Genomic DNA, 20,688 nt, shown 5'->3' on the forward strand with positions numbered 1-20,688 from the left:
CATGATTTTCAATTGAAAAGAGTGAATGTTGAATGCATTTCTTTTTTTATGTATATTGAATGCCTTTTGGCTATTCCATAATCATTACAATCTAAATAAATTGTGTTCCAATTTATCATCAAGTAATCTGGTAAATGCCAGTGAAAATATTGAGTCAAGATGAAGGTAAATGAATTATGGGAGAGAGAGAGAGAGAGAAAATAAACAGGTAAAAGGATAAAATTAATCTCTCTTTCTCTTTAAAAAAGTCCAATTGTAATATAACAAGAAAATTATCATAAGATGATTAATTAAAATCTCAACAGGTCCTTTTTGCGGTGGAAACAGTTTCGCGTGTCGAATTGTCGAAATTGTTTTTTTTTTCGTTTCCTTTGGAGCAGAACAATTAAAAGTTGATGTTTGTCTCCTTCTTTTTGTTGATCATTGGTAAATTCAAATGGTGATTGATGAATAGATGAATAGATGAATTCATCAAAATTGACTCTCTTGATCTGCGCTTAAGAACAACTTTGGGTATCAAAAAGAAGAAGAAAAGAAGATTGATTTTCATTGATTGAGATGGTTGATGAAATATTACAACACATTTCGGGAGTTGATAAACAAAAATACAACTTTTGTTAATGTGTAAGAGCTTCGGTCCGAGAGAGAGAGAGATAGAAAGATTAGAGAGAAAAGGATAGAGAGAGAGTGAGAGTGAGAGAGAGAGAGATGAAGATTTTTTCTTTTCCAGGTTGAAATTGATTGATTTTTTTCTTCTCTTTTTTTTATAGTTTTTAAAACACATTAGAATTAATTATTTTCTTTGGTTGAATTAGTTTACTGTTAGAACCACTACTACCGGAACCATTATTATTGTTATTGTTATTAGAATTTGGCAATGGATCACCAGCAACTCGCCTTTGATACTCTTCTTCTTGGCGTTTCTCATAATGAAGAAAATCATCAAAAATTGATGTTGTATGACGATAATTATGCATGATCTTGAGTACAGCTTTACCTTGGGCGAAAGGTACTTCTTGAGTGTCTCTAGAATTGGTCACAGGCTTATTCTCATTATTTTCTAGCCTAATGTGCCTTAATTGAGCGTTAGGAACATCTTTGACATAAATCCATTTAACTTTGAATTGTCCTTTCCATTTATCCTGTGCCCACACACTACTGCTTGAATTGTAATCAACCATTGATAACATTTGAGCCATACCACAAAAATGTCCACTTCCATTAACAGAGTAATATAAATAGATTGGACCTTTATTTTCTTGAGATTTAAATGCAAGATCAAGTCTTTTGTTACCATGTTCAGTTGAACACCAAATACTATATTTAATAGACCGGTGGATATCATCTTCACTGTAAGATTTAATGATGAAAAATCGGGCATCTTTAGTTGATAAATTGAAATCTTTAGGATTGTAATTATTTTCAACTCGTAATTTATCAAGAATAGGATGTGATGGGTATGTTGGCCCACTATTTTCTATTGGAACAATTGAACTATTGTTGATTGAATCACCTAAACCACTATGAGTTGATCCTTGTTGCTGCTGTTGTTGATGTTGATGTTGATGTTGATGCTGTTGTTGTTGTTGTTGCTGCTGTTGTTGTTGATGTTGATGTTGATGTTGATGTTGCCCACCAACAATTGAATTAATGTTGCTAGAACCACCTAAAACATTATGATGTGATGATCCATGATGACCAACAATTGAACTACAGTTACTTGAACCACCAACACCACTATGATGAGTTGATCCTTGATGTCCGATAATTGAATTATTGTTATTTGAACCAACACCACTATGACTTGATCCATGATGATGGCCAACAATTGAACTACTATTGTTTGAACCAACACCACTATGATGTGTTGATCCATGAAGACCAACAACAATTGAACTACTGTTAGATGAACTTCCAATAACACTACCAGTTGACCCTTGAAGACCTACATTAGATGTACCATGGTGACCATGATGACGCTGTTGACTATGATGACCATGATGATGTTGGCTTTGTTGAACATGATGACCATGATAGTGGTGATTAGTTGCATTTACATGTCCACCATGACCACCTTTAGCAGGTTGAGAGGCAACAGAAGCCCAAGAAGGTTTTTTAATAGACTGACCAACAACACCTAAACCAACATTACTATTAGAAGTTAAGTTAATTGAATCCATTCGTTTAAAAACATCAAATGAATTTTCTGTACCAGGTAAAGCTTTTTGTACAGTCACTTGTGGTATACCCGCTGAAGGCATTGCAGGTTTATTTGATTGAAAAGATTGTGAGCCAACTGTTTGACCAGTTAAATCAGTCTTTATATAATCAAGGGTTAATGCACCCATACCAGTTTCGACGTGATTAAGAACACCAGCATTAAAAGAAGCACCACAGGTATCACCCCTAGAATAATAGGCATCATCATGAGCTGATCGATAAGCTCGTAAAGGTTGTCCGATAGCTTGTTTAGACCAAAAATGATCATTACCAGTAAGATTGGCAGGTTGAGTTGCACTGGGAAAAAAAGGTCCAAAATTATTGTAACCAAATATATCCATATAAGGTGCAGTTGGACCAGGAGCAGTTAATGTTGGTGGTGGACCAGGTTGATTACCATGATGCCCTTGATGTGGACCAGAGCCTGAACCAAGTTGATTATACATTATTCTCTTCCTATTTTAAACTTTAAATATATTCAATTGATTAATAAAAAATAAAAACTAGAAAACAGACACAATTACAGATATAGAGAGAGAGAGAGAGTAGAGAGAGAGACAAACACAGAGAGAAAGACAGAAACAGACACACCGATAGAGAGAAAGAGAGAAAAGGAGAAAGATGATACAAACAAAATCTTCATAAGCTGTAAAACCTAAAGTGAGAAAACAAACAAACAAATTAAAATAAGAAACAAAACAAAAAAGTGAAAAGGTGTAACTTTTAAATTGATAAAAAAAAAGATGCACAGAGACAAATGGATGAACCTGAATGAATTTTTTTCCACAGAGAAAGTAAATAGAAATTGCCTATTCCCTATAATGGAACCGTTGCCTAGCAACGAGCTACTAGTAAATAAGTTCTCAGCTCATATGGATAAGCAACGAATTGCGCGAAATTTGAATCGCTTTCTTTTTCGAGTTGCACCAAAATCCAAGTGTAAACTTTTTTTTCCTTATTTGCAGGTTAATTAGAAGAGAATTGGATTTTTTTCTCTTGACAATTATCGAAATCAATTGTTTGAGATTGTGATCGTTTTTGAGTTTCTTTTGGTGGATAAAAATAAAGTCAATTAGCTTTTGTGATGTTTGACATTTTGTTGAAATGTTTATTTTTACTTTTTTGATTAGATAAACTAATCATTTGTGTATAGATTGTTGTGAATTAATTGTTTATCTTATCAATGATAAACACTTTTAAAGTCATTAACATTTGCAAGTCAAGTTTTTCCATTTATTCAATTGTGAGAAATTAACGATTAAATGTTTCATTTTGTGTACAGATCATTTAGTGTTATTTTTTGTCGTAATCAAATTCTTAACTATAAGATTCCTGGATTAAAATTTTGATTTGTTAATTGCGGTTGATTGAAGAGCAAAAAAAATTAGATGTTGGAGGAAAATACAGTCACACCTCTCTAATCGCCCCCTCTATTATGTCACAAATTCTTTAATTTCACAATTTAATTTTTCGATTAAGTAGAATATAGTCATAATATGTCACACTTCAATTCATCATATTTCAGTTTGTGAGATTCAATAATTGTGTTTTGTCAATGAAAATGAGCTAATTTGGCTTAAATTATGGAATTAGTAAATTGCATCATTTTGAGAGATCAAAGATTATTATTACAGAGAAAAGTTACTCAACAAGATATAATGAAGAGGTTAAGATCAATTCGTTGTTGTAAAAAGATTCCAATAAGTAAATAAAAATTGATTTTCACCTTCATAATTGAAATTAATAGATTTCAAGTCACAATAAATTGTTGGGTCAAATGAAATTAGAGGTGTGACTGTATTGAATGCTAATTCGTGGAAAAAGCGCGAAATTTGAAAATGTACGAATTTTCGAATTTTTTATCAAGCGAATCTCGTAATCGTCGAATTCAGTTAATTAATCTCACCAATGATTTTAATTCTTTAAACTAGAAGACATGAATTGGTCATTTTCTTACAAATACTGATGAGCACCTTCAGTCTTGAAACTTTTCGTTCTCTGGTCAATTTTGTTCATTCATTCATTAATAGAAAAACAATTGACCTCATTATGTGACAAATTCTGGTCCATATTAATGTGGACTCAACGAATCGGTAAGATGAACGTTAATGGTTGGAGGTGGAGTTAATAGCTACCCAACACACTTATCCCTGTGTTTGTTTAAATTAGGTTAGGTCTTCATTAAATGGGTCGAAATCGACAGAGAAAGGCCCAGAGGGCCTGGGGCAATTGAACAGGGCACAATCATTCCAAAATTCAGCTTAATTTTGACATTCTGAGCTAATGGACACCAACGATAAGTTTGTTGAATAACTATTGGCTCCACCTCCAACCATTAACGCTCATCTTAGCAACGAATCTCATCTAGTCCATTAAATTAACTTTTTTCTCATATTCAAGTTAAATATTAATGAATATATTTTTCTTTAAAAACAAATTTATTATCCAATTTTGTATATAAGTTTTTTTCTCTTAGAATATAATTTTTGCTTTTATAATTTCGGCACAAAATTGTTAATCCAAATCACTAGAAATATTGACAGTGACTTATGGATTAACGGACGTTACAAATATTAAAGAAATTGGAAAAAAAGTTCTTTTTTTTGTAATAGTTGCGATTGGAATCTGATTCAATTGCTTGAACGAGTATAGCTAACGAACCACCATCGTTATGAATTCAATGAAATCGAGAAGATGATTATGTTCAATGGCAAATTAGTTTTAGTTCGTTGTCAGAATAATCAATAGTTGGTTCGTATCGATGGATTTTTCCTTAGCCTCTGATCGTTTTTTTTTGGAAGACAATTTTCCCGTTTCATCGAAGTCCTTACGAAGTTCAATCGATCTTTTTGATTGCCTATGACAATTTCCACGACTTTGCAAATTAATCTTAATCTTCATCGGTTCTCTTTATTATTTGGCAGTATTTCCATGTGATCCAAGCATTTACCCAGAAGAAATCAAATGTCAATCAGGCTTTGAGTACATATAAGTGATTCTCAATCCATTTGATGTTATTGTAAATGAGAGTTAATCAATTAGTGGTCAGTCCAATGATGTCCACTAACATAATCAGTTTGTTCATTATGCTCTTGTTTCGCTGTTAATGTTAATTAAAATAAGACATCCAATCTTTCAATTCCAATCGTTGACCTTAAAGCATCAATTTATCAACTGAAATGATAAGAAATTAGTAATACAATCAATTAATTATTCGCAATAATTTATCTTAATCTGATCAACAAATCAAATGTTACTCACATTCAATGTCGTAGGCACTTTGAACATCCTTTAATTTACGAGTTTTTGGTCCATTTAATGGCTGAGTTACAATACTATTGAGCGTACTGAGAATGAGAAAATATCAATTAGTATTGATAGAAACAACTACAATTTACTAATTTGATCAATTCTGTAACATTTTGTTCAATATAAAAACAAAGATTAATAGCATTCAATCATCGAAATGACGATAAATGTTCAAACTCGAAATTCGAAATCGAAATCGGAAATCGGTCAAAGCCTAATCATAACTAATCTATTCTAATATTAATAATAATAATAATAAATAGTTCGAAAGGATCTCAACTTTTTTTCTGTTTTATTCGATAAATTTTTCTTCTCACCAAGAAAAAGAAGTGAAAAACTTTCAACAGATTCCAACTGAGTATTTGGTGTATATATCTCAGTATGGAATGCGATTAAATGATATTATCCTTTGATTGATATGAATGAATGATAATAACGGAATAACTTACTTGGAATGATCCGATATCACATGAGTTTCAACTGTCAACAATAAGAAAACAAAAAAAATGAACAATCATCAATACGAATACAATATTCTGGTTAAATTATTACCAATCTATCATTATTATCATCATGATGTTATAATAGAATAATCAATTTTATCTTCCTTACCTTGTCCGTTAATTGAATCAGATCGATCTGATCGTTTTCGTAAGAATAGTATTATTATAATCGATATGATGACCAATATGGCCACAAATCCTATTAATATAACGAAAATTGGACTGAATGTAACTTGGTCCATACTCTCTGTCATCATTAGGAATCATGGAAAAGATATGAAATAGAAGAAGAAAAATATTAAGAATATTATTTACAAGTTTATCTCTTTTTTTTTATTTCAAACTTGATGAGGAATAAGAGAGTAACAAAGAAAACAAAGAAAATATTAAAAGAAATGAAAGAAGATAAAGAAAATGTCATATTCTATTGATATTGACTGAACTTTACTCGTGAATTTCATGAAGGAAGAAAAAAATCATTCCCTGTTCAGGTAATATTTTCATACTCTCAGAACTTATTCTTGACATTTCTCGCTCCAGAAAAATCCTTCTTTCTGTTTACTTAAATCGTAAACAAGGTCAACGAATTTTTGTTTTTCCTACTCAATCCCCGAATCCAATGAGATTGTTACCATTGTACTAAAGTTCCAACTACTCAGAATATAATATTTTTGAATTTCTTTCTCCTATTCTCATGAACTTTTCCTTAGCCAATATGAACGACAAACATAATTCTTGTAAACAAGTTGTCCTCTCAGAATTTAGTTTCTTTTTCATTTCTTTTCCTTTGAGTATTTCCTCAACTTCTCCATCTTCTATGAGCCATCATGACGATTCTTGATGATGATAATGATCGAGATAAGGATCATACTAATACTGAGAATTTCATCTTATCATATTATTATCATCTTCTTATGTATCTTAGACGAAAGAACAAAAAAACAAATTTTCTGTTTACTTAAACTGAATCTTTTTTTTTTCTATTCTTTTTGTTCCGTTCACATTGTTATTCTGTTTGTTGTTGATTTTTTATCTACTCTATTTTTGCTATTCTTCATCCTGGAAACAAAGATAAAAGATTGAGAGAGAGGGCAAAAGAGCATGATGATGATGATGATGATGGAGGTTTTCATGATGATAACAAGGAATAAAACTTTTGGTTACTTTTCGGTGATTTGTTTTTTCCCTTCATGTTCCCATGTTGTTTTCACCTTGACAAGGAACCAGATTAACCTGCCATTGATTTATATTCCCAATTTGTTAACCTTTTTTTTCACAGAACTTCAAGTTACTCAGAGAATCGTAGAAATATAAAAACCCTTTACTTTATCAACTCTAAATTATTACAATTTGAATACGAAAAATTTCAAATTCATTCCGTTGATTTACTTAGATTTTCAAGTGTCGATATTAATTATCCTTAGAATGGAAATGCTTCCACTAATAGGCAAATCCTTTCTCTAATTTCAGATTGACGAATTATAATTTAACCCTGAAAGATGATTAGTCTATTGAGAATCGATGGTGAACTTTTTTTTTCCATTAGAAAATAAAATCAATTAAGACAATGTACTTGTTGATTCAAGCAGAATGTCACCAATGAACAAATTGACTTAATTATCCATAAATTGTTAGTAAAATAAATGAATACCATTAGTAAATTGTTACTGTTCAATTTTGTGCCATGATGATGAATCATTATTATAACTATCAACGTCTATCATTCACCATCCAATGAAAATGTCAAACTCATCAAAACGATAATAATAATATTCATATAAATCATATTCTCATGCTGTCAATTAACTTTACCACTTTACTATTGATAAGGTAATTAAATTTTCCTATTCCAGTTATTAGATTGTGATGAAAACAATTGTCATAAATACAAATACATATGAATAACATTCACCTTGGCTCATTTGTTTCTCTGGTTCTCCAAGAGTTGTTGCTACTAAACGATAAACATGAGATCGACCTTTACCATTGGAAGAGTATATGGAAAGTGTATAAGTTGATCCAGGAATAAGGTCAGTTAATAGGAAGGCCGGTTTCTTTGAATTGGTCAGATTACGTTCAAGATTACGAGAGAATCCATAGAAAACTTCAACATGGAAACTCTGAGTTAAACCGTTATCATCTCCAGGTAAACATTCAATGAATAATGTTGACATTGAATGATTACTTATACAATTAGAGACTTTATCAGGAGGACCTTAGGATAAAAAAGAAACAAATTCAAGACAATTAGTACAAATATAGTGATTGAGTAATAGTAATTGAGTTGATTGTGATAGAATTCAAATTCAAATTTCAATTGATTATATTTGCTATTTGAAAGAGACTCGATTCCAATCAAATTTCATCTTTTACTTTGATCCAACAACAATATAATGATAGACTCGATGATAATAACCATGATAATATTAATATTCTGTGTCATGTGATCACCAAATTATCATTGGAATGCTCAATAAAGTGAATACCTCTCATTTGTGAATATCTTTCCTTCAAGAATATACTCTTCAAGTGTCAACAATGATAATAATATATTTCTAACCACAACTTATATTAATAATAATATGATATGAGTTAGTTTTTTTTTCAATCCCCTGTGATTTTTACATGGAAAACCAGGAAATGATAATAATAAAAATGAAGGAGAAAAAGGTAAATTAACTTGGGAATTGTGCAATTTAGTTCATCATTTACAATCAATTATAATTACAATTTTAACTTGTTGTAAACGATAATGAATATCGTCATGAAGTATCATGGTTACATTATGAGATTACAATGAAAATGAAAAAAAAATATGAAAACTCAATGAAAATTGTAATTAAATTAAGTAATAACAATAATACAAATATTATTATCATTATCATCATTGTAAACCTGATACACTAACCTATTCGGAAAAAAGGTTGGACTCAAATTTTAGTCTCTTATATCTCGAAAGTTAAATTAGTTACAATTAAAGAAAATTTATCAATCGATAGCTTAAACATTAAAGTTTTTAATAAGAGACATGATTCCATGTTCAGAAGAATAGGTCACTTTTTGGACAATGTTTTTCATCAAGCGGCTAAAATATTGCTTATCAAATGCTTTTAGTTTATTATTTATCCTCTTGATGAGTTCACTTTGATTTTGAGCTTTCCATCCATCAGCATAGACCTTGGCCTTTAAATGTGCAAAAAAAGTTTCTATTGGCCGCAACATTGGTACTGCTGGAGGATTTTCGAACTTTTTTATATAATCGACACCAGCGCCATCTAGAACTTCTAAAGTTCGTTTAGCGTAGTGAGATGAAGCTAAATCAGGCCAAAAAATGTAGCGATGATTAGGATTAGACATTAGCATTGGTACTAATCTCTTAATAATACATTCTTTTATATAAATATCGGCATTAATAGCTCCTGAACTTTGATGGTAATAAGGTTTCGAATGTCCATCCTCACTGATTGCTATCCAAAGCATCATTTTCTTTCCAAATTTGGCCTTTTCTCGAAATCGAACTGCATCAGGTACATCATTGATGTCATTAGAAAACGAAAAAAACTTACCACCATAAAAATTGTGTCCATCAAGGTCAAAATAAGATTCATCGTCCATAACGATGCGGTGGCGCTGTAGTCGTTTCAATAGTCGAGGCATCCTTTCGTTTTGTCGTTCGACTTGTTGGTCACTAACTTTGGGTATAGTTCGTCGAGAACGAACTTTAATATTGTGATCGGATAGAATTTTCTTTGCGGTTTTATCCGATACCTCGATTGCTCGACCAATAGCACTGAAACCAGGGAAAATTTTGTTCTCAGTCATTTTCACTATTTTTTTAAGTTTCCGATGGCTTATGACGATTTTTGGCCTTCCAATATTAGAGTTGAGGTCATTTTCTTTATCTGAAGATAATTTTATAATAATTGTATGCTGTTGATTTTTTAGCACCGAATTCACGAAATTTTTTGACTATTTCTTCCTTATTTTTAAATTCACAATTAGAAAAAAAATAATTCGAACAAATTTGTCTTAAACTTTTCTGATCCATGTTCACTAATCAACTAACTAATCAACTAAATAATCAACCTAATCCTTTGAAATTTCGTCTAGACATTGATGAGACTATTTCCCTTCCGTAGACAAAAAACCGTTAAAATCGATTGAACCGTTTTCGAGATAAATTGAAATTAAATTTGAGTCCAACCTTTTTTCCGAATAGGTTAATATCACAATCAATTATCATTAATATACTATCCAGTATTCAAGGATTGTTGATCATTTTAGTATTTCAAATGTTAATGATTAATTGTTCATCTTGATAGTGTTTAAATCACTGCAATTACTGTTTAATTAATCAATTAGGAATGATTAACTTTAGGGTCAGAGATTAATTTGTTGAATTATCCGTTTTCTTATTGATAATCTGTAAAAGTTAATTGGTGTGTCATTAAGATGCTATGAGAATTGTAAATAATCACTAATAGGATGAAATCAATCAACGAATCATGATAATATAATTAATTATTGATTATCATTCAAGATCAGAAAATTATATCAACCCTTTTTTTATTAATATATATTACATGATGAGATGTTCATGAAGATTCATGATTCCCTGTTGGTATTTATGTGATAATATTTTGATAATGTCGAGCTCATTTTTCCAGGTTCATTGTTAATCTTTTTCAATTAACTTGTTAATTAATCATGTCAATGAGATTTAATAATAATGAGCAGAATGATGAATGAGAGAGTGAGAGTGAGAGTGAGAGTGAGAGTAAGAAAAAAAAACTTTATCGTAAATCAATTAACTTTCACGAGTTCAAATTACATGATTAAGATTATCAATTGATATCAATTGATAAGATATTATCAACTAATTATCAGTAACATGATCAATGTCCCACCATCAATATTATTCAACAATTAATGATTCAGATTAACTGGATTTATTTTATTTACCTTCCCCTTGTTAATCAACTCACAATTTAAAATTAGATTAATCTTAATGATTCAACTTTAATCAGCTTTAGTCAAGATAAAGTTTCCAACAATTAAACTACTAAATCAAATCAGGCAAGAAGATTAATTGAATTGAACTTTAGTCTATTGAGCATTTTGATTATCTTATAAACAAAAGTAAAACCAGAAAATTCAATTGATTTAATTTACTCTTTTTCTATTACAATTGTGATTAACTAACTAATCAATGGGTTTTCAGTTATCATAATTAAGGGAAGACAAAAAAAAACTTTAACCTCATCAACAATTAATATCATTTCAAATTTGATTAGCAAATCAAATGAAACAATTATGATAATGATTACAATTCTAGAGATAATAGTTAACAATATGAATTTTTTTCATCATCAACAGGAAAAAGTAATTAATTGTAATTAACTAGTTGTTATTATTAATAATATTTTCCAGTGGTAAATTTGATTTTCAACAATTAAAACTGATCAATATTAAATGTAATGATCTAATTGTTGGTTACATTGAAATGAGTAAATCTATTAAATTGCTAAGATAAAATGATCTCAATTTTGTTCAACCATTAAGTTTGTTGGTAAATTAGTTAGTTAATTATAACTCAAAGATGTTCAATATAAAATGTTAATCATCAATAATACATTAATCACAATCGGCAGGAAATATAAATCATAATTTCATGATTTCTCATTATATTTTCAAGTCAGGTAAGTTGATAATGATAATCAGTTAGTTATTCATTCATTTCTGGTAACAATAAAAAAGTGATCAACCTGTTTATGGTTCTAGTCATTAATTGTTATTAATCATAATGATGATAATAGATTTAATTACAATCAACTTTGTGTCCATCATAAACATACAAACATTTAGTAAACTTTGGTTTTACTATTATATTAATTATCAATTGTGATTGTAATTAAGTTCAATCACTTTCAAATAGATTAATCATTTTTTTGTTACCATAAATTTAATCTAATCAAAATAATCAATTTCCTAATTGTTATCAACTATTACCTTGCAATTGGATCAGGATTCCAAGCTGAATGTTCAATATTCAAGTTCAGAATATTTTTCTAATCTTGATTATCCTCTTGTCGAATATAATTATGAGATTATCAGAACCTTATTCTCAATATTCTAGTTGATTGTTACCTGAGAATTAGCTGAAAATAAGACATGAACTTTTTTCCTTTATATTCTCGCGTGTTGCTCATGATATTTATCTACAATGGGAAAACATTTTTCTGTTCATCATCATGATAATTGAATAAAGAAATAAAAAGAAACGGAAAACTTTATTTTTCCAAAATAGTTCACTAATATTTCGAGAAATCGAAGGAGTTTTTTTCTTCTTCTTACTCTTCGAATCAAAAATTTCAGTTCATTCGATGAAAGAAAAAAGAAAACTAGAACTTTTATTTTCTCTCAAATTTTCTCATGATTGTGTTTTCTTGTATTCCAATTTTCATTCATTCTAAATATCTACACTTTACATGATACTTTCATATCCCCTGTTGTAATAATGAACTTTCCGTGACCAGGTAAAGTTACCAAAAAAAAGTTCTTGGCTTTGGTGTGTTAATATTATCACAATGATATCAGAATAGAACTTGAATTTTACAATTCTATCAAATTTTTCTCGCCCACTCTTTCCTTATTATCAATCGAAACGGAAGTGAATCTAATTGAAAACTTTACGATCATGTCGTGAGCATATAAACAATTCCAACTGTTCACTATCCTTTTTCATACCTGAGAATTGAAATAAATAAAGAATCCGTGTATATCTTACCTGCTGGAATGAGTTGAAACATACATGGTTCTCTAACTGGTCCAATCTCATTTTCTGCTGAACAAAGTAACAATCCATAACTGTGACGATTCTTTGCAATATAAGGTAAAGTGCTCATTGAACCATTGGATGAAAAATTGTCGATAACATGAGAAATCGAGGTTGTATTGAGTTTCCATTTAAATTGTAAATCCATTGGATCAGCATCCATTTCACAAGTAACTGTAGTTAACTCATTACGAGCGGTCGCATAAGTAAATTTCTGATTCAGTTTGCATATCGGTGAATCTGAAAATATACATGGGGAAACAGATAAAAGAAAATAATTCATCAGGTAAGTCGTAAAATCATTCAGGCATTTACGCTTTTTTTACACTTATATTTTTCTTTCATTTCATTCAAACAGAATCAGTTTAATCTAATTATAGTATCACAATTGATTCATTAAATTATCAAAGACAATTCATCAACTCGTAAAGGAATTCATTTTGAAAACAACAAGAATCTATCATGGAAACTATTTTAAGATATGATAACAAGATAAACTTGATTGAATATGTAATTTAAACACTTTAATTAGAAAAATCTTGTAAATCAGAAACTCTCCCACCATTCATGAGATAAATTCAAACAATTGAAACAATACTAATTTGTCCTCATTCAATTATCATAACAATAACACCATTGGTATTAACATTTTCCATGTCTACTCAGTTGAAGATGAAACTTATTAATATGGAGAAGTGAAAAAGAGAGAAGGAAATTCAAAAGTTAATAATAATAACATGATAACAATGAATTCGAAGGGCTAGAAATTCCTTGAAACAATTGCGATGGAAATTGAGATAAATGCTGAACTTTCAATGGAACAAAAAAAAACCAGAATCGAGTTTTTCTCTCTCTCTCTCTCTTTCACAATTCACATGGATAGTGAAATGAAATTCACACTTTCGTTTTTTTACTCCTTCTTTTCTTATTTTCTCGAGGTTTCCATGAGATATTCGGAGCTCCTTTCATTTGATACTATTCAGTTTTCTTTATGAATTTACAGGTAAAAGGAGAGAAACATGTAAATATGAATATAAATAAATGTTCTAGATGTTATTCTTTATCAGAACTTTCTTTTTATTATTATTACCTATATTTCTGAATCAACTTGTTCAATAGTTTCTCATTATCTGTATTAAATCTTATATATATTTCTTTTCACATTTTCTTCCGCTTTCTTACGTTTTCTTTGCTTTTCTCGAAAGGAGAGAAAAAAAATAGTTATTTCTTTTTATCTTGTTATCTGAAACTTTTCATTTTCTCTTTGAACACAGAACTTTATTCACTTTGAGCGCAAGAGAGAAACAAATTTGCATCATGAAAAACAAGAATAATAATAAAATTACATGTATGAATTTCATATCATATATAAAACTCAATGACTCCCAAACCTGTCATGATACTTTGAATCAATGTGACAGGTAAGACAAACCAATGAATCTACAACCAAACAACATCTCGAGTATTCAGTTGACCTTTCAGATGAATACAAATACTTTAGTCTGGCATTTTTTTATCATATCAAATTGGCAATATTGATAATTGTGGTTACGATTATGATAAACAGAACCTATTATATGATATTCAACGGAGAGAGTGAATGAGAAAAATTAACAAGGTGATATGAAAGAGTAACATTCTCATTATATTAACACTTATATTCATTTGAATTTTCATGATAAATTTCACATTCTCCTTGGAACCTTTGTAAAATTTTCCTGATTTTATCGTATAAAAACAGCAGAAAAATATGAATCCACCCTCGAGCTATTTGTTTATATTACTTTAGTTTATCATGTTTAATATTCTTGTTGATTGTTGATTCTTTCAATGTGAATAATAATGTTTGAAATATATTTTTAGAGAAGAAGATTCAATTCGTAATTCTATCTAATATAATGTTAGATATAAATATATTTGTTCAACGATTCAAATGATTTATCTCATGAGGATAATAAACAAAGTAGAATAAGAATCAAGAAGAAGAAGAAGAAAAAAAATGAAACATTAAATCAACTATCGATCAGATTAAATCATTATTATCATGAGAGTAAAGTTTCAATCATATAATTCAATTCAATTTGAAACATTTGATTTAATTCAGTTTAAGAGAGTTGATCAATTTAAATCAATCATATAATACATTTAAAAGATTTAATTGGAAACAATTAATAATTGATTTTATGTCTTTAATCAATGTTTATCATTTGTTTCAATTGTTTTTCATTAGTTTATTTAACTTTTTATTTACAGAATCAGTTTATCACAATGTTAACGAAATTAAATAATCAAGATGTTGATTACATGGGAATAACATGAGAATTGTGAAATAATTCATACCATGAGAGAGAGAGAGAGAGAGAGAGAGAGAGAGAGAGAGAGAGAGAGAGAGAGAGAGAGAGCGTAAAGAAAGTTAAATAAATAATCGAAATATAAAACGTTAGAACTTAATTCTAGCATTCAAGTTCGTTAATTTATTTATCCAAGTTAAACAACAGAGGAAATAATAAAGAGCAAAAAACAACAAGAAAAAAACTCTTTTTTGATTAAGTGATTAATGATCACAATCATCATGGAATCAGAAAAATGAAGCAATATATAGATTATTCAAACATTCATTAATTTTATCAAAATTAATTACGATAATCATGATAAAATTGATAAATTTTCATGTATAATGTTCAAAACCACAATATTGGGTTTCTTGCCTGGTCAACATTGGCTCATTAGCAGGTTAATATCAATCAGGAAACCATGAAGTTCATCTTGGGTAAAAAAAACTTCAGGGAGAGTATTTATTCAGTAGTGATATAATTTTCATAAGCTGAGCTATCTGAGTAATAGAAATGATTCTCATGACGATGATAATGATGATGATAAAAGAGAGAGAGAGAGTATTTCATGTTGCATTAAATTTCATTAATAAGAATCATTGACTTTTCCTCCTTCTCTCTCTGAATATATATTCAGCTTAAGCTCAATTCCAGGGGAGTCTCGCTCTGCTGGATTACTGATATACTCTCATGGCTCAAGACTATTCCACCCTGTAACCAGATAGTTGAGACTTTCATTCAATCCTCTGTTTCATTTTCTCTTCCAACAGATTTACTCTTCAATCACTGATAGATTTTTTTTTCTCTTCTCTTAAAAGCTCATCTTCTTCTCTCTCTCTCTCCTGAGCTTCAAATCATTTCCATACTAATCATCATCATTATCATCAACTTTTCAATTCTTTTTATTTATTTCTTTCTCTTCACCTTTGTAACTCCTGACATTTTACCCTTCATTCTGAATCCATGATAACTGAATTTCTCTATTTATCTTTACCTCTTTCCACACACACATACGATGTTCAATCAAATGTAACTTTCCATTTAATTTCCTGTGTAGATTTGACAGTAACTGTGTCTTGTTTCATTTTGATAACATCATTATGACCACTCGCAAGTTAATTTGAAACAAGAATCAATTCAATTGATTCACGAAATTGGACATGGGATGAATATGAGTAAAGAGAAAAAAGTAGCTAATATAATCATCAGATTATCACCATGAGGTGGAAAAAAAGGTAAAAAAGGATTCGTTTTTGAGCAGAATCAAAGAATTAGCTTCTAAACTTCAGTAATATATTCATGGGGAGAAAATGATAACATGAATCATTACCAAATCATGAATTCGATGATTAAAAACAGTCGGAGATAAAATCATTCCATTTTTTTTCTCCTCTTTCAATATCATATAAAAATGAACTTTTCTCTCTCACTCTCTCTCTCTCTTTCTCTTTCTCTTGCTGCCCAACCATGAATACGAAATGATAAAGGGAAAAAAGTTCTAAACTTTCAACACTCTCTTTGATAAACAAGTTCTCATTATAAAAAGAATGCTGCTGATTCATGGTTTGATTTATATTCTGTTATTAAGCTGATTGAGTATTATTACTAATTGAATGTTGAGAGAGAAAAAAACTCCAATGACAAAATAACTCGAATAAGCAGATTGATGTATGATAATTAGTAACACCGATAATTAAGTGATGAAAAAAGCGATAACCAAGCGAATTGGATTGGGCTGATGTTTGACAAAGTTTTTTTTCCAGTGTAAAAAAGAGACACAAAAATTTACCTTTCAACAGAAATTGAGGAAAAATATATATAAAGGCAGCTATGATTGAGAACTGGTATATGAATATGCTGACGTTAGCATTCAGCTTAGCATTCTGTCAGAATCATCTGTATGTTTATCCAATGTATGTGCAAACACACTCACATACACATGTGTATGTGTGGGTGGTTGGGTGCATGTTTCAATTCACACAGCTCATGATGGTTGACTTTGTTTATATTTATTTATTTCTTGGAGAGTGAGAGAGACATAAAATCCTCAATTTGTCACATTTTGTTTTTTCCTCTACTCACTATTAACCAATACACAATTTTGAGCTCACAGGGAATCATGAGGATGCTAGGAATTCATAGTATTCCAACTTTAGCGTCAATTTTTTACCTTCATGTTACTGAGAGAGAGAAAAAATGCTAAAAATATTCAAATGCTCATGATATTCATGGAAATATGAATAAATTGTCAACATGAGAATGAAAAATGAAACTCAAGCTGTTACGAATTGTAAATCAAATATATCTAAATACATATTCAATTCGTAATGATGGTAAATAATGATAATCAAAATTAATGATAACAGTTTATAACATTGGAATTAGAACTTTGTTTCCCCCTGTTGTTAGATAAAAAAAAAGTTCTGATAAAACTTCATCTAATTATCACCTTTTTAGCTACATAATTACATTGAATAAACATTCAATTATCACCCATAGGGATGGTGATTACAAGCTCTCCCTGATTATATCATGAAAATGTTATTGAAATAATTATCAACTGAATGAATAAAAATTCATACCTACAATTGTTACAATTTGATGAGTTAATTTCAAATTAACTGTTATAATTACAATACTGATTAAATTATCATCATGATAATAGTGAATGAAAAATATTTCAGCTTTTGAGATGATCAATGAAATTTATTAGAAATCAATTCATTGATTGTTAATTATTTAGCTGATTGAATGAGTTGAATTAAAATTATCAAGATAACTGATTTTCATTATAATGTAATAATAAACTTAATCAAAACAAATACTCAAAGAACTTATAATTTTCATATAAAAAAAAAAGATTCTCATTGATTAAAACTAAAGTAAATGCTATTGAATTTGATTCACATGTCAACTATTTCCATGAAGATGATGATGTTGATTAAATTTCATAACATTAAATCAATAATATTGTTACAGAATCAAAGATAAGTTGGTAAAAGAAGAAGGTGAAAAAAAAGTTCTGATGATTCAATGAAATGACCATGAGGTTAGTAATTTGATTTTGATAATAACAGTTAGAGAAATGAAAATATTATCAATAAATTGTGAAGGTAAAATGATTGAAAGTGAATCAAGGTAAACCCATGGTACATGATTATTCAGTGTTACCACAATTTGACATGTTATCAATTGAATTAAGGTGAAAATCATAACTTAATCATTTCAATCATGGTGATGGATAAATGAAGCAAAATAATAATAATAATAATAGAGCAGCACTATGAATGCTGCTTCTGTTGGTGGGTAAAGATTTACTCAGAATTCAAGTCAAATTAACATGATAATAATTCATCTCATCTTTTTGGGTTTCTTTTTATTTCTATCTGATTTAATTATCACCATTAACATTAATCGTACAAACATATTGGACACTTTTCTTAATCAAAGTCCAATATAAAGCAAGATAATCTTATTTATTGATTATCTTCATTTTCACTTGTGATTATGATCAAGATGCTGAAGAAAAAAAAATTAACATGATTGTAATCGGTTCAGTAAATGTAATACTATTTATTCAGCATTCTCCCCATGAATATCTTATTGACACTCGACGGAAATCAATCGATAAACCATATTGACCATTTAATTTAGTCTTCCATGTAAATCCAACAGGAATCAGTTGATTCTAAAAATAATATCTTATTCTTAATCTATAATAGTGATAATTACCATCCTAAAGATTAGGAAAATTGTTCAAAAGGTCAGAAATTCTGAATGAGATGAAATCGTTCAATCATTTCGTTTGAAAGGAGAACTGTGAATATGAATAGAGAACTAAATTCTAATCTGATTAATTCAATTTCGATAATAACATCAAGCCTTTTTATTCATGTTCCAAAAATTGATTCGTCTTCAGGTAGATTTTATTATCTCTAATATATGTCACATCTTAAATTCTACTTTAATATCTTTCGATAACGACAATTTTCCTCTTCACACCTCAGGCGATATTCATGTACTTAAAGTAGTAAACGAATTTCATTAAGCACAAATTGTTTTCTTCCTTTTTTTATTCCTCTCATTCTTTTATTTATAATGAGAGTGGAAATGAGTTACTTGAGAAATCATTTCCGCTTTTCTTATGGTCAAAACCTTACGGTCAATCAATATTCTAACAGTTCTAATAATAATATTATTTATACTTAAAGGAAAAGTATCAAAAAATAGTAAAGAGATAAACTCAATTTTGTAGTAACACTTTCACATCTTCAAAGTGTCAATTCATTTTCAAGAGAAAGGACATTTATCATGATTCAATATGACACTCAGGGTATTTCATATTCAACAGAGTTGACCAACAACAAGAAAAACCAACCAATTTTGGTCACCATAAAACTAAATCAGCAACTTTGGTATCTAAGTTAATAAATCATTTTTTTTTCTCAGATAAGATGAATGTGAACTCATATTTACTATTAATAGTCTAACCCGAATTAATATTTCAATAACACTTTCAGATAGTTTGAATTAGTCTAAGAATTTTGATTGGATTATAGTTAATTGAACGACAGTCCAGAATATTGATAAAACTTCTGTAGATAATAAATTATAAATTCAACGACACTTGACCTTAAAACTCGCATCGAAATTTGATATTATTCCAGTCGAACCTCGATGATATCATTTCTCGATCTGGTATTATTACAGAACAACCAATGGAAAGAGTATCCAATCACCTCAAATGACAACTATCATCTCGATATTGAGACATATTCCTTGTGACGAAACTCTGATTGTTCAAATCTAAAGTTCTGAAATAATATTCTAATCAAAAAGTTAGAGAGAGAGAAAAGTTTTCCTTTAGTAATAATATATAAAATTATCCAACTCGATGATTATAATCATTCATAAATGAGATTCCAATGATAGTCACCTAAGTGAAATACTACAGATTAATAATCACTAGAATTTGATTAGTGATTAACGAAATATCAATTCAATATTAATTTGGAGACGATTTTGTTTCAAAGATATTGGTCGGATTATTATCATGTATTATAAGAATTGATTGTTACACCATTGAGAATTCTGGTAATCAGTAGAGAGATTTTCACATTTTATTTGAAAGAACAAAAAATTCTTAATGATAAGAAAGTTCTGAACATAAAAGTAACTATTATCTGGCCACTAATTATCTCAACATTTTCTTTATCCTTTTGGTAACCTCGATGTTTTCCTCATCCTCAAACTACCAGAAAACAATCAACAACCTCACCCCATTTTCTGTGTTCTGTTAACATGGAGATGAACTTTTTTTTTCTCTCCTGATCAACTAACAGTGTATATAAAATGTTGAGGGAAGGGATTAAAGGAGAAGATGCTCTTTTATGGATTTGCTTCAAGAGAGATGATAAGTAGCAGGGATGGAGATTAGCAAAGGTAATTCATGAATCAAGGTTGAAAGATCAATGGAACAAAATAAACA

At 29.4% G+C, this 20,688-nt stretch overlaps 2 protein-coding genes across 2 annotated transcripts in view; both read right to left on the bottom strand.

The window, feature by feature from the left end:
- Positions 1–5: 5 nt before the first annotated feature.
- Positions 6–2,996, bottom strand: LOC128394646 (YTH domain-containing family protein-like). The gene has a single exon (XM_053354995.1). It carries the CDS (start codon positions 2,664–2,666, stop codon positions 774–776), a length of 1,893 nt encoding a protein of 630 aa, XP_053210970.1. The 5' UTR covers positions 2,667–2,996; the 3' UTR covers positions 6–773.
- A 1,618-nt stretch (positions 2,997–4,614) lies between these two features.
- Positions 4,615–20,688, bottom strand: part of LOC128394595 (hemicentin-1-like) — a 76,077-nt gene continuing 60,003 nt past the window's right edge. Inside the window, exons 8-13 of the mRNA XM_053354935.1 lie at positions 12,820–13,107; positions 7,945–8,247; positions 6,142–6,279; positions 5,979–6,009; positions 5,482–5,567; positions 4,615–5,394 (exon numbers count right to left, since the gene is read on the bottom strand). Coding sequence (XP_053210910.1) covers positions 5,375–5,394; positions 5,482–5,567; positions 5,979–6,009; positions 6,142–6,279; positions 7,945–8,247; positions 12,820–13,107 — 866 coding nt within the window. The 3' untranslated portion in view covers positions 4,615–5,374. The remainder of the gene's footprint in view (positions 5,395–5,481; positions 5,568–5,978; positions 6,010–6,141; positions 6,280–7,944; positions 8,248–12,819; positions 13,108–20,688) is intronic.

Source organism: Panonychus citri, unplaced genomic scaffold, assembly GCF_014898815.1.
Source record: "Panonychus citri isolate SS breed McGregor unplaced genomic scaffold, ASM1489881v1 Contig00140, whole genome shotgun sequence".
Taxonomy (NCBI): Eukaryota; Metazoa; Arthropoda; class Arachnida; order Trombidiformes; family Tetranychidae; genus Panonychus; species Panonychus citri.

Bases quoted from the DNA above. Each gene is read 5' to 3' on its own strand.
- LOC128394646 (XM_053354995.1), bottom strand. From the start codon at position 2,666: ATGTATAATCAACTTGGTTCAGGCTCTGGTCCACATCAAGGGCATCAT.